The 16,042-nt window shown below is 40.2% G+C and overlaps 1 protein-coding gene across 1 annotated transcript; it reads left to right on the top strand.

The window, feature by feature from the left end:
- Positions 1 to 832: 832 nt before the first annotated feature.
- On the top strand, positions 833 to 14,933 carry LOC131219603 (triacylglycerol lipase 2-like). The gene is made up of 9 exons (XM_058214842.1): positions 833 to 1,475; positions 1,842 to 1,949; positions 10,509 to 10,649; positions 10,738 to 10,848; positions 11,302 to 11,445; positions 11,531 to 11,571; positions 13,710 to 13,789; positions 13,881 to 13,976; positions 14,314 to 14,933. Exons 1-9 carry the CDS (start codon positions 1,284 to 1,286, stop codon positions 14,640 to 14,642), a joined length of 1,242 nt encoding a protein of 413 aa, XP_058070825.1. The 5' UTR covers positions 833 to 1,283; the 3' UTR covers positions 14,643 to 14,933.
- Positions 14,934 to 16,042: the final 1,109 nt, after the last annotated feature.

The following is a 16,042-nucleotide window of genomic DNA, read 5'->3' as shown; positions in this document are numbered from 1 at the left end:
ACAAGAACAACTTTCTAGTAACTTGGATCGAAATCTTCCCGAGTCGAGTTAGCTAAGTTTCAAGTCGACTCACCGAGTTTTAGAACTATGCCTGAATCATATTTTAACCAAATGGACAGACAGTTCTGGCACAGTGCAAGAAAATGAGAAACATTTTACAAAGAAAACTCCATTTAACATTTTACACACATCCCTGATTTGTCCTTATTTCCCCAATTAGTAGATTGGTCAATTTTTTGATTGGACCTATTTTTTGTGTAAATGATCTTGACCATCCATATTATAGGCTAATGATCAGATTGTTACCATAGGCATGGTATCCTATGAAATCCGTGCTGGTCTCAACGAACAGTCTAGATTGATCGATTGGATTATCCAAGTGTCCCAATGCAACTCCATATCTTTTGGTCTTAAAATTGCACAGTTTTTCCCGTACCTTACATACTGAAACTACCCCTGAAAATTCAGGTAAGACATAAGATCCAATTTGTGTGCCTCATGGTATCCTCGCCGTCCAAAGTATGAACACCCGACTTATACAGGGTGGGCCCCAAAAGATCGACAAGGTCCACTCATCAGATGGGCCAGAGTATAAAACAAAATACATTGCTACACCAATTATTTAAAGCAGCTATTCATTTCACACGAAATGGCCCACCTGACAAGCGTACTCGCCCGGTCATCTATATGGCGGTTCCCACCTGCTGTATGGCTCAGATGTCACATGTGTGCTACATTGGTACATGGGATTCGACGGACCACCTATGATCCCATCTCCATCGAATGTTATGCTAAACATTTGATAATAACAATGGGAATCTTAATAGCCTTGATTTATTCACTCTGTTTGAATCTTTATATCTGTTTCAATCATGTTCTCAAAATTGAAGTCATTGTCTTTTTTTCTTTAATTAAAATCTATATAAAGCAGAACAATGATTCTTAGTTTTATATTACTATGTCTTGGAACTACTCTCTCAACATCTGCTGGTAGAGACAAAAGTGTGAAGATTGTATTTAAACCTCTTTGAGCAGTCCCAAATCCATTTTAAAAACATGATCAGTTTCAACGTCGATATCTATGCTTAATCTTCTTTGGTTGGTGATGAGAATGAGGCAGCGGATTCCGTAGTCGTTGGTGCAAACGCTTACAGACAAATGCATTTGCTTCACATAGAAAGCTTCAGCTAACCATTGCATATTCTCAGTTTTGAAGGTATCTACCCTTCTTTAAAATGGAGGGGAATTGAATGGTTGATTAAGTGAAACAAACACAGCCTGACATGGCTAGCAGTTTGACATGGGTTTTTGGTGTGGTTCTATGTTTGGGATTGGCAATCAGATGTGGTTTTGCCGCAAGGAATGGGCCGTCGTCGAACGATAGCCTGAAAGATGTGGGTGCATTGGCCCCAGGTCCTAATGGCACATGCTCATCCATGGTGGAGAGATATGGCTATGAATGTCAAGAACATACTGTAATGTGCTTGCCCCTCCTATATTTTTCTTGAGAGTAGGAGGCTGTCCATGACCCTGACCGTTCGTCTGGTGGACCCCACTTTGCTGTCTTGGAAATCAGGCTCGTCCAATCATCAGGTGTGCAAGGCCTGATGTTCCAATGTGAACTGTTGATCAATCCTTTTTAAATGTCCTTTTTTCTCAGATACATTCAGACCACTGATGACCAGACTAGCCTGGTTTTCGAGCCAGGAAAATACATGGTGGGGCCAAACTAATGAACGGATGGCTGGGTCCACACCTTTCTCTTTCAAGTGGACCCCACATTTACCATTCCCCTTTGCTCAGATGTGGAGCATACCACCTCTATTGGTTGGCCTTTACAGGTTACAATGAAAGACGGTTACATTCTCAGCATGCAAAGAATCCCAAAGGGCTGTTCTGAGACAACAGGAAGCCGGCCGCCGGTCCTGTTACAACATGGGGTCTTGATGGTAAGTATTGTTGGGAAGCGCGGAAGGTGAGCCCTCAAGATCTGACGGTCTACACGATGTTTGGAACCTTTACAAAGCAGAAGAACGGTACTCCAACGGCCCGCCTATCTACTACTGGAGCAGATGGAACTATTCACACCTCTGATCCTACGGTATATAGTGGTCCCGGATTGCGATCTATGGATCAGATCGTCCCAAGGACAAGCTAAGATGGACAGACTCTCGTGCACAATGTTTCTCTCTCCGTATACTCTCAGTATTTTGTATATATATCTTTATGCGAGAGAGAGCGCATGCCTTTTTATAGGAAAGGAGAGGAGTTTGGATGAGACCATATCATCCGGTCTTATCCCTATCTCCTATCATAAATCAAATTCAATTTGAATTTGAAATATAACAGAAAAGGAGAAAGGCCAGAAGATGCCTAAACATGTGGGACCCACCCACTAGTGATTGCTCACCAGTGGGCCCCACCGGCCTACGTCCAACATCTCCCACTCAATCACATTGTGGGATAGGCACATAAATTTGTCCATCTAACTTGCCTAATAACAATCATAAAACCAAACATCGCGATCAAAAGAATCAGAGGCGTGAGACCAGCTGGATCACCATTATCTTCTCACAGGTGCTTAAGTACTAAGTGACCACCTGACTAGTACTCAATAATCCAAGCTTTGCAATGCCTGTCCTAGTCCGCATGACCACACCGGATGGAGTTAACTCCCGACCTGGAGTACTCGGCCAACATACGCACTTATCCAACTTATTGAGTTATTCTGAAAACTTGATTTTCACAAACTTCGAATAAAACCAATTCAAAGCAATACTTATATATATATGCTTTTTAAGAAAAATACTGTTTGTAAAAGTCTAATAAAAATAACTCGATACTGCCGGCGGATAAGTCTTCAAGTGCATATTTATAGTTCTAGAAACTTGGTGTAGCTGTCACGGGATCTTCCCCACGCAGATGTGTAATTTGGAATTAATCAAGCTGCTTTCCTAGCGTAACTGAGTCTGGCCAATCAAGGACCTTTCGTCATCGTACACTAAAGTAGCAACACTCAATCTTATCCTCATATACACAAGAGGAGGGTAGCTAAGGACACAAAGAGTCACCTACGGGACTGGCTACTCGCACGTTGCAATGATTAGATCGAATCAAAGCAATCTGTAGGTAATAGGTCCCAGCACGTGGCTACAATCCACGTCGTAAAGTAGACAATACTAGGTGAATGTCGGGTCTACAATACGCAGGTCATTCTACATAAAGTACGACTCATCTCATAACCTCATAACCTGGCTTTAATTTCAGGCCATAACATTGATCGCATGTAACGGAATGGTGCGATTATGTTATTTGACTTTATCAGTCTCATCTTCAATCTTTATAAGATTGTAGGCGGATACGACTCACTCATATCCTCATCCTTTATTATTCACAATAAAGGGAAGTTCATACATCAATGTATAAACATAGCCCTAAATGTACCTCTCTTGTACATTCAAGGTTGGTCAACCCGTGCGAGTGGGTGACCGGCCTGCCGACAAAAAAATAGAAATCCTACATGATTTCAAGGTAAATGCTGATGATCTTCATACCTAGTTATATTAGAGTTCAATAGTGAATAAAAAGGAATATAATATTCATTAATGAAAGCTCAAAGGTACTACAAAACAAGTACATCAGTCAAGCTTTCCTCAATCCCATCTGCTTGACGTGAACCTGAAATAGATCTCTAGCTATAGGTTTCGTCATGGGATCAGCCATCATCTCCTTAGTAGGAATGTAGCTGAGGGCGACCTTCTTATCTCTTACTTGATCACGGACGTAATGATACTTGATTTCAATGTGCTTAGATTTCTGGTGGTGTTTTGGGTCCTTAGTCAAGTCAATGGCAGAAGTATTGTCTATCTTCAGCGATATAGGCTGACGAACACTCGGTACAATACCCAGACTCATTAGAAATCTGCGAACCCATACACACTCCTGAACTGCAGCACAACATGCAATGTACTCGGCCTCCATAGATGAAAGAGTTGTGGATGTCTGTTTCTTACTCAACCATGAGATAGCTCCTCCTCCGAGTAAGAATACATATCCTGAAGTAGACTTTCCCTCGTCGGCGTCATTACCCCAAGCAGCATCTGAATATCCTTTGAGCTCGAGGCTTGTTCCTTCAAAACACAACATTAGATCTTTTGTTCCTCTGAGATAGCGGAATATACGTTTGACGGCTTGCCAATGAGACTGTCCCGGGTTACTCTGATAACGGCTGACTATGCCAACTGCATAGCTAATATCCGGTCTGGTGCAAAGCATAGCATACATTAAGCTCCCTACTGCACTTGCATAAGGTACTGAGGACATAGCCAATTTCTCGGCTTCAGTCTGGGGACACGATTTCCTGTCTAGCTTGGTAGCTTTATCCATTGGGGTTTCAACAGCTTTTGAATTTTTCATCCTGAACCACTCTAAGATCTTTTGTATATAGGTTGCTTGAGACAAGCCTAAAAATTTCTTAGGGCGATCCCTGATGATTTTTACCCCAAGAATAAAGTTGGCTTCACCGAGGTCTTTCATCTCAAAGTTCGAGAATAGCCAATCTTTAGTCAATATTAACAATTGCATGTCATTACCAGCTAATAGGATATCGTCTACATATAGAGATAGTATCAGAAAAGATCTTCCAGATCGTTTCATGTATACACAATGATCTTCTTCACTCATCGTGAATCCAAAAGTGGTAATGGCCAAGTGGAACCTCATGTACCACTGTCTTGAAGATTGCTTCAGCCCATAGATAGATTTTAACAACTTGTAGACTTTCTTTGGATGCTTTTTGTCCACATAACCCATGGGTTGTTGCATGTATATCTCTTCATCCAAGTCACCATTTAAGAATGCGGTCTTTACATCCATCTGGTATAACTCTAAGTTCAAACTTGCGACAATGGACAAGATCATGCGGATTGAGGAGAACTTTGCAACAAGTGAAAAGGTCTCCTCGTAATCAATGCCTTCTTGCTGTGTAAAACATTTAGCAACTAATCGTGCTTTATACTTGTCCACTGTACCATCTGCCTTTCTTTTGATCTTAAGTACCCATTTATTACCTATCGCTTTGCGATTGGAAGGCAGATCAACAAGTTCCCAGACTTTATTCTTCTCCATGGAGGCGATCTCTTCGTCCATAGCATTTACCCAATCGGCCGAGTTAGAAGATAATAATGCATCATGATATGAATTAGGTTCATCATCATCAACTGCAACGCAAGAAAATGTTTGCCCCTCAATATCGAAGTATCTTCGGGGAATCAATCCTCTTTCGCTTCGACGTAACTCAGGAGCCTGCTGAGATGTCCTCCCACTGTCCTGGTGAACTATAGGAGCATCTTCATCTTGAGGAGCAGAACTCCCACTCTCCTGAGATACATCAGGTATTTTAAAAAGTTCTATTGGAACCTTTTGCTTCATTCGGCTTGGGTATCTATCTTCAACGAAGGTCACGTCTCGGGATTCTATCTCAATCCATCGTCCATGGTCCTCATAAACTAGAACGTATCCCTTTGAATGCATAGGGTACCTAATGAACACGCATTCAATGATTTTACTATCAAGTTTACCTCTATGTTGAGTAGGTAGCAAAACATATGCCAATGATCCCCAAGGGCGTAGGTGGGTTAAAGAAGGAGGCCTCCTAGACCACATCTCATATGGAGTCTTAGGAATGGATTTGGATGGGACTCTATTAAGGACGTAGACGGCTGTTAACAGTGCGTCTCCCCAGAATATGGTAGAGAGATTGGCTTGTGCCATCATCGATCTAACCATGTCCAATAGTGTCCTATTCCTTCTCTCTGCAACACCGTTTTATTGTGGAGTGTAAGCCATTGTGTACTGTCGAACAATTCCAACGTTTTCACAATATGATTTAAACGTTTCAGATGTATACTCGCCATCTCTATCAGATCGAAGGGTTTTAATCTTTTTCTCAAGCTGATTTTCCACTTCAGCTTTATATTTAAGAAAACAATCAAAAACCTCAGATTTATGTGAGATGAGATACACATATCCATAGCACGAGTAATCGTCAATGAAAGTGACAAAGTATTGACATCCGTTTCTGGCATGTACATTAAAGGGTCCACAGATATCTGAATGGATTATCTCTAGTGTGCCCTTAGACCTAGTCGCTTTGGGAAATGGTATCTTCAATGTCTTTCCGAACACACAATGTTCACAAAATGGCAAATCAACTTTGGATAAGGAGTCTAACAGACCAGAACGTACTAGTCTTGTCATACGATCCTTTCCGATGTGACCTAACCTCGCGTGCCATTTTTGAGATTCAGATGCTACATTTTTATTCGACATAGCAGATAAAGCAAGATGGGCATTATCACAATCTACGTCTAGAATAAATAAATCTGAAATTAAATTTCCCCATGCAAAGATGAGGTCATTTTGTCTCAAAGAAACTCTAGTCCCAGAAAATCGAATATCGAAACCATCAAATAATAACTTAGAAATAGAAATTAAATTTCGACGCATCCCCGGTGCAAAAAGAGTATCACGAAGGATTATTGTTTGCCCTATGCGCATACGGAGATGAAGAACGCCAATCCCTAGTACGTCTTCAACAGCGTTAGTGCCCATGTACAGCTTGTAACTTCCTTTGGTTACAGACTGAAATTCCTCGAGTCCTCGACGACTCTGTGTCACGTGCTTTGTTGCGCCTGAATCTAAAATCCACTCGTTAGATATAGTATTAACGGAAAGGATTTCAGAACAAACGCCTACATACAAAGTCTCTTGTGACTGAGAAATGTGGGCACACTGCCGAGCATAATGGCCGAAATTTTCACAGACAAAGCAGATTATTTTTGTCTTTTTCTGCTTCTTCTTTCCATTCCCCTTCTTGAGATTTGGAGGAGGTGTTGTGGTCTTCTGTTCTTGATTATTCTTCTTCGCCTTCTTGCGAGCTTTGGACCGTTTATTATTAGCTTTTCGCTTATGGGTCTCTGCTACAAAGGCCTTAGCCGAACCTGGCTGAATTGCATTCATTTCAACCTCACGTACCAAGTGGCCACAAAAGTCTCTGAACGTTGTGATAGAATCAGTATGGTTCAGAATTCTTTTGATTTGGGCCCAAGATTCAGGCAAGGAACGGTGCATGGCTATAATCTTCTGATTTTCAGTCAATTTGCACCCAACATTCCTAAGGGCACCTATCATTTGCTCCATCCTACGAATATGATCTTTGATGGGGTAGCCAACAGGCATCCTGTACTCCTGGAATTCCAATTTCATTGCCCTAACTCTCGCATCTGACTTCTACGCATAGGCATCTGTCAGTGCTTCCCAGATTCCCTTAGCGGTTTCATGCAATTCATACGTAGGTATGAGTTCTTTATGCATAGTGCTAAGAAGGACATTACGGGCTGAACGATTTTGTTTTCGCCACTTATTATAGCGAGTCATCGCAACCCTATGTTCTTGTAAATTTCCGTTTTCAGCCAGGATGGGTTCCTCTTAAACTACATCGAGTGTGTGAGATATGTCGTCCTCGTCTAGAAGGCATCGCTTTGCTCGAGACCAGTCTTCGTAGTTGTTGCCATCGAAATGTTGTCCTTTTAGTTGTTCAGCGATTAACGCTTTGGTGGTCATCTCTACATTGCATGAGTATCACTACTTAGCTATGATCTAAGGTATTGACATTAATCATCAGCATTTCTACATGTTATATAAAATTTCAAAGTATAAAAGCAGTTAACACATCTTAATGAGATCTGAAAGTCCACATACCCGTATGGGCGGTGTAGAACAATCAAGTTCTCTAATTAAGATGAGACTTAATGCTTTTATAAGAATAAATTTATATAACGTGCAACCTTCCATTACATGGTTGCATGCATCATTTGGTGTAGGAGAATAAACTCCCACTCAGGTTTATTTGTGTATAGGGAGTACCTAAGTACTAAGTTTTTCTATATTTTCCAATGAAAAATAAGGGGGCTTAGATCTAAACACATCAAGCCGAATACTTTCATGCATATTAACATCATCATCAGAAAGGAAAAAATAAGTGCTTAGATATAAAGAGAGTACAATCTTCACCTGTGATCATGACTATTAGTGATGGATCCGATCATTACCGATAATGATCATTGTTGATGATGGATCCTTTCATCAACATTGATCATCATGGTTGATGATCGTTTCGTTCACTAATGAGCAATAGATCAACAGTGAAGAAGATATTATAAAGGAAACTATATTTTTGATATGAGTCCATCATCCTTCAACAGATCTACTCATAAAGAATTAGATTAAAAAAAATAGCTACGGATTGGCTGATATGTGTATACATGCTAACATGTGTACAAAAGCCATGTGTACATAAGACAACACGTGTACACATGTGTATCGCAGATTCTATTAGACATGTATGCAGTAGCTATCTTGTATGTGTATACTGTATACATTAGCTAATGCAGATTACAACACATGTACAGTAGGTAACAAATGTAGGGTAGCCAACATGTGTACACATGTATGTACATATGTAATCTACATTAGCTTACAACACATGTACAACATGTACAGCAGCTTATGCACGTACAGCAACTTACACATGTACAGTGGCTAACACATGTATAGTACCAACACGTGTACAACATGTACAGCATGTATAACACGTGTACAACATGTACAGCACGTGTGAACTTGTATGTATACAACACGTGTTAACTTGTACAACACGTGTTAACTTGTATGTGTACAACGGTGCTCATGTACAGCACGTGTTAACTTGTATGTGTACAACACATGTACAACATGTACAATAGCTAATGCACGTACAGAAGCTTACACATGTATGGTAGCTAAATAACACGTGTACAACATTAGCTAATCTAGAAGACACGTGTACAACATTAGCTAATCTGGCATCTCATGAGTCTTATAAATAACACGTGTACAACACGTGTACAACATTAGCTAATGCAGATAAGCTATTGCAGATTAGCTTTTGCAGATCTGCTTCACACGGTACTTGCAGATTAGCTATTGCAGATCTGCTTCACACATATGTCAACACGTGTACAGATTAGTTATTGCTTGTACTATTGCATGTACAGCCAACGTGTGTACCGTCTGTACAAAACAACACGTATATAGAATAACATGTGTATCTTTTGACTGTTTTGATACAACTTATACCATTGTATCCATTGGTCATGATGGACGGTATGGATACAACTTATGTCATTGTCCATCACTGCAATACAAATGGATACTGCCAACACATGTATACAGCAGTGGTGTAGTTCAATACAAATGGATAAGTACAACAGCAGTGGTGTAGTTCAATACAACATGGATAAGCATATCAGCCTATGCGACAATCATATATGACACATGGGCCCACTTGTACATCAGCCATATATAACACGTGTATAGCCATATATGTGTGCATGTACAATTCGTGTGCATGTACAGCTGCCAACACCAACACATGTATACAGCTGCCAACTCATGTGCATATATCCAGCAGCCAATTCATGTGCATGTACAGCTGCCAACACATGTATACATCATCCAACAATATCCAATTCGTGTAATCATGGGACTGATGTGTGAACACGTGTACACATGGGTCTGTTGTGTACACGTGCACATCACTCAAGTATTTATGTTTACACGTATTTAAGTGGAGATATGTCACAAGCAATTCATGTATGCCATGTTATTTGTTTATGGAAAGGTCCACATGTAGTACTCCATATGTGTACACAAGGTGTATGGAATCTTAAAGGTCTACATGATCACCTTGGTCCATCATTGTCGGGTTCATTTGAACATGGCATACGTGTATACAAAATTCAAATCTAATCCACCATACACATGGATTCCAATCCAAAAAAAATGGGTTACTTACCTTTTTAGATGAATGTAATCGGAGATCCGCCGTTAAATATGCTTTGATACCAATGTTGGGAAGCGCGGAAGGTGAGCCCTCAAGATCTGACGGTCTACACGATGTTTGGAACCTTTACAAAGCAGAAGAACGGTACTCCAACGGCCCGCCTATCTACTACTGGAGCAGATGGAACTATTCACACCTCTGATCCTACGGTATATAGTGGTCCCGGATTGCGATCTATGGATCAGATCGTCCCAAGGACAAGCTAAGATGGACAGACTCTCGTGCACAATGTTTCTCTCTCCGTATACTCTCAGTATTTTGTATATATATCTTTATGCGAGAGAGAGCGCATGCCTTTTTATAGGAAAGGAGAGGAGTTTGGATGAGACCATATCATCTGGTCTTATTCCTATCTCCTATCATAAATCAAATTCAATTTGAATTTGAAATATAACAGAAAAGGAGAAAGGCCGGAAGATGCCTAAACATGTGGGACCCACCCACTAGTGATTGCTCACCAGTGGGCCCCACCGGCCTACGTCCAACAAGTATGACTTCTGCAAATGCATCTGTTTATGAATGTATGGATCAATAGATGCACTGAGAAAGTATGGTGGGGTGGCAGGATGGGATAACATGGCTTCTCAATTCCCCGGACCAATCCTTATCGTTCATCCTAGCAGATAGTGGGTTCGATGTGTGGATCGCCAATAGTCGTGGGACCAAATGGAGTAGAGGTCATACATCGCTCGGTCCAAATGATCCGGTTTGTATACTCTTTGCATATCATGATCCTTCATTGCATGATGTTGTGTTCTTCCAGAGATTAATTTGTTTTGTGGGTTTCTTTGTAGGCCTATTGGGATTGGACATGGGATGAAATGGCCGCATACGATCTTCCCGCTTTCGTCACGTATGTTAATGACCAGACGGGCCAGAAACTGAACTATGTTGGACACTCCTTGGTGAATTCCTGTGCTCCTTGGGTCACTCTAAATATGCAATATGAGCAAAATCTACAACGTTTCCATAGAGCAAAATGGCTTTTCTTTTTCTTTTTCGGGTCACCACTGTATATGTTGTTATACATTCTTTTGTGATCAAGACCATTCACCTTGTGTCTTTGGTGGGCCCCATCTCAAATGAGTCATAACCCAAAATTCTTCCTTCCTATTAGAATCCTCAGTGTACTGTTATTCGGCTTTCTCTGGTAACTGCTCATTTGCAGGTCCCAGATAAAAGAGCAAACATCATCCAGTGTAGGAGATTTTTGTGGCATGGTTAATGCATGATGGGGCCACCAGATGAACAATGGGCCCCAAATGTATGGTCACTGCATCGAGAAACAAGACGCCGTTTAGTTCAAACAATCATTGTAGTAGTGGTACAGAGTTTGTAACATGGGTATCATTTCTCAGGGAACTTTGCTTGCTTTGGCATCCTTCTCCCAGAAGAAGTTGTTGAACATGATCCAATCAACAGCCTTGCTGAGCCCAATTGCTTACGTGGGTCAGATGACATCTCCTGTCACAGTGTCTGCCGCTAAGAACTTTGTTGCAGAGGTAAAAGCATACCCAAAAAAAAAAAACCATTGTTTTAACCAGTCTCTCATTGAATGCAGTTTCTAACAATAATCTTTTCTCACAGACATTACACAAGACGGGTATGGTTGAATTCGATTTAAAAGGGTGAGTTGTCGCCTGTCTCATTACAAACTGAAAACCCAACTCGAATCGGTGTCGATTGGATTTATAGTTTTATTCCTTTATTTATAGCATGTCCTTAACTCTCTTTTTCTTTTTTCCTTTTTGTTTTAAATTCTTTCAAAATAAGTCTCTCTTCTTTAAAATTTCAACTGTTTTTTTTTTGGCCACTCTTTTTAAATCTTTACTTTTCTACACGTTTTTTAATTTGTTGGGTTAAAAGCATCTTGCATCAAGCCTTGTGTCTATAAAAGCCCTTGGATCTTTTTTCATTGCTATTCTCCAACTAACTCTTCTTTTACCATTGCACTCAGACAATCTTTCATGTTTTCCAACTATTCTTCGATAATTTTTTTGTGCTTTCTAACTACTCTATTAGGCAGAAATTCCCACTTCAGGAAGATTGGTTTTGAGCATGTTTGGAAAGAAAGTGAAATTTAAAAAAAATATTGCAAATATTTTAATTTTAGAAGATGTGTTCTTCTTTCTTCAAAAGATTCTACTTAAACGAGTCTTTTGTCAAAAAATAGATAAAAGGAAAGAAAAGAGAGCAAAATTTTCACTTTCCGACTAGCATGTATTGTTCACGAGCTGGATTTTGAGCCTAGTTTTAAAAATTCAAACGATGTTCAAATAAGATAATTCCAATCCGATTTGAAAGCTCATTAAATTATCTTTCCAACGAGTTCAAAATCGCCCCTATTTAACTTGTGAGAACGGAGTTATGACTATTTTCATAGAAACATGCAATGATAAAAATGAGATTGAACAGTTCACAAATGTCATCATGGACTTTGTGCAACTTGTAAAAGATCAAATGTTGTCCAAATGAGATGATTCCATACACATTTGAAAAGTCATCAAATTTTCTTTCCAATAACCCTGAGATCGCTTTGATCCGACTTACAACGAGGGAATTATGACCATTTTCGTCAGATCGTGTGATGCGAGCACTTGCGTTGTGTGCACATTCAATTTCGCATTCATTTCCAACACTACACGATCCCAGGAAAACAGTCATAACTCCTTTGTTACAAGTCAGATCGGAGTGATCTTGGGCTCATTAGAAAGATAATTCAACAACCTTTTAAATGGGACCGGAATCATCTCATTTGTACATCATTTGACCTTTTAAAAGTGAGCCCAAAATTCATGATGGCATTCGCGAACTATTCGGTATCATTTTCAACATCGCAATATCTCACAAAAACAATCATAACTCCCTCGTTACAAAATGGATCGGGGTGATTTTAGGCTCATTGGAAAGATAATTAGACGAGTTTTTAAATGAGTCCGGAATCATCTCATATGGACACCGTTTAACCTTTTAAAACTAAAGCCAAAGCTCAGCTCACAAACCGAGCATGTTAGTCAGAAAGTGGAGTTTTTGCTTTCTCTTTCTTTCCTTCTATCTTGTTCTTAGCAAAATATCCATCTAAAAAGAATCTTTTAAAGAAAGAAGAACTCATTTTTTAAAATTGAAATTTTTGCAATTTTTTTTTTATTTCATTTCCTCACATTTTCTTTCTGAACAAGTTACAGAACTCATTTTTCTGAAGTAAGAGTTTATGCCAAAAAAAGCAATCAAAAAGCACAAAAAATTGTCGAAGAATAGTCAAAAAGCACGGAAAATCACTGATATGTAGTAGTAAAAGGGGTTAGTTGGAGTAGTAATAAAACAAGGTCCAATAGTCTTTACAAACGCAAGGCTCGATGCCAGGCATTTTTGTCCCAACAAATTTCAAAAAGGTGCCAGGTGTGTAGAAAAATAAAGAAATTTTTTTTTTAAAGTGACTTTTTAAGGGTCTACCACAATACCTTGTGGGTATAGGAAAAAAAAAACCCTCTTTCTGTGGGAACCTAACAAGACAGTCGAGTCTTGGTGAGTTGAATTGACCGAGTCCTAGCTGGGGGTCTTGACTCGAAATTCATTAGTCAAGTTACTCTTGCTCGGGTGGTAGACTCTTAGGAGTTTCAACACCCAGTCAAGGGTTCGAGTATCCATAGGTGGTGAAATCCCAATACAGGGTGAGTGTGTGGGGGTCTGTGTGCGTGTGTAAGAAAGAAAAAAAAAAGTCGGTTAGTTCTGGTACTACAAATTGTAGTTTTCCCTGCACGTACAGGAATGGTATAGGCGAATATCTCAAAGTTTATTGCAAGAAAAAGGGCGTCAATTGCTACGACTTGATGACAGGTTTTACAGGTAATATGCACAAATCCCTTCTTCCGTTTACTACCTAACTCAATTTCTTCCTCCTCTTATATTGACCCTGTGCTCAACTCACTGATTCAAGGTCCGAACTGCTGCCTCAACTCTTCCACCGCTGAACTTTTCCTCGACCACCAGCCTCAGCCGACGGCGACAAAGAACCTTATCCACATTTCTCAGAGTAAGTCCAAAAGCTTCAATACATATTGCCTGAGTTGGGTGGCTGTTGCATGGAGTCGTAATAGTAAATGGTCCACATTTTGCTGGAGAATTGTCATTGATCTTATGTCCAATTCACATGATGTTTGGACCATGGCTGATATTTTATAGTACCCATCAGATGGACGGTTCAAATCATTGACCCATGTAGCTATGTGTGCCCTGTCAAGCAACTAATGTTGAACAAGCTGGATGGGCAACTAAATCTATACTTATTAGTGTAAACAATGGCATTCTCACTTATAAAAGATACAGCCTCCCGAGCTGACGATTTAACCATGGTTTTCCTCCCTCTATAGTGATTCGAGACGGCACAATAGCAATGTACGATTACGGTGACAATGATAATAACACGAAACGCTATGGACAGCCAAAGCCTCCTGTCTATGACATGACCAACATCCCGCACAACATCCCTCTCTTCCTCAGCTATGGAGGGAAAGATGCACTCTCTGACGTCAAAGACGTCGAGCTCTTACTGGAAATCCTCAAATCTCACAACAGTGACAAGCTCACGGTTCAGTATCGGGATGACTACGCTCATGCAGATTTTGTTATGGGTGTAAATGCTAATCAAGTCGTTTATGAGCCCATGATTGCCTTCTTCAAGCTCCAATTGTCAAAGTAATTATCGTCTTCCATCTGTAATTGTTATATGAGCTGCCATTTCAATATACACACCGGGTTTCAAGTTTGGCAATACAACAGTACAAACAAGAATTATTGTATGCAGGAAACTAGATAAGAAGGTGTATTTATGGGAAGGGAAAGGGTGCAAATATCAGTCCCTGTATTATTAGCATGGTTGTTTGTATTCATTACTTGCCAACAGCTACTATCAAAGTTGCAATCCAATACCTAAATGTATTGTTTTCTTAGGAAAGCTACTTCTCTAATAACTAGTTCTAAAAAATAGTCAAGTGTTGTATTGATTTGCTTGTATGGAAAAGCTGCATCAAAAGAGCAGGATGAGTAACCTCATTGACTTAGCCACGGCCCGAAACGCCGCACCCTTATGATCATGTGTTGAACCCATAAATTGAACATGAATGCTTATCTACGAAATCATCACTATCGGTGTCGGCATCATCTTATCCTTCTCCCAGCTAAATGGGGTTAGCTGAATTAGTATCTACACAGCCCTATCTGTAGAAAATTAATCACCAAAGTTGGAAACGGTGCTCCTGAAAACATAGTTCAAAAACTCAACTTGATTCAATGTCTAGTCTGTCAGGTTAACTCAAAGAATCAACTCGTATTTAATTATATTTAGTGTGGCAATAAATACTAAAATAGTTATCTAAGGTTAGGCATAATGTAACGTCTCGAAAAAATCCGTACAAGGACCCGAGTATCACCTCAGGCAGAAATTACTCAGGACCAAATCCTTTATAAATTAGACGAGAATTAGCTAGTGCTACACTAGAGTACCTATAAAATTAGCACTAATCACTTTAAATATGATCTACAAGACCCAAAACGTGCAGAATCATTGTCGCTACTTTACCCTGAAATCTAGAATCAATCTCTAGACCCAGTTACTCTCAGGAGCACCTTGAAACTCCGTATTGGACCTGGACCACGCATCGAAAGTCCGATTACTGCGAAACCATAGGGTTAGGACCGCCTTACTGGACTTGACATCCACATTAGAAATCAAGTCCTAATAGTATTCAGAAACGCACAACTTGAGCCCAGAGCAAAGTGTGTGAGAAACGCGAATATCTTTAGAAAACGAACCCAGATTTAAGTGAATTGAGTCGTTCACTTGCAGGCCAAATATAAGGATTCAGACCCAATTATACTCTCGGATCAGGGAAAATTTTCAACACGTGTCAGTGAACTCGTGGCCCTAATCGAGTACCGGTGACCGTTGAACTGAAACTGATCCGCCACGGTCGATCTGTAAATCCGATCGGACCGAAAACTTAACTCGACCTAGATCCAACGTCAGGAAGCTTAAGTCCGACCGCATGCAGAAAAAGGGCCACCAGAAGTACTCCGTTGGACTGAAACAGACGCCCTTTG

This window comes from Magnolia sinica, chromosome 11, assembly GCF_029962835.1.
Source record: "Magnolia sinica isolate HGM2019 chromosome 11, MsV1, whole genome shotgun sequence".
In the NCBI taxonomy this organism is placed as follows: domain Eukaryota; kingdom Viridiplantae; phylum Streptophyta; class Magnoliopsida; order Magnoliales; family Magnoliaceae; genus Magnolia; species Magnolia sinica.
The sequence above is the reverse complement of the archived record's forward strand: the minus strand, read 5'-3'. Positions and strand labels throughout refer to the sequence as shown.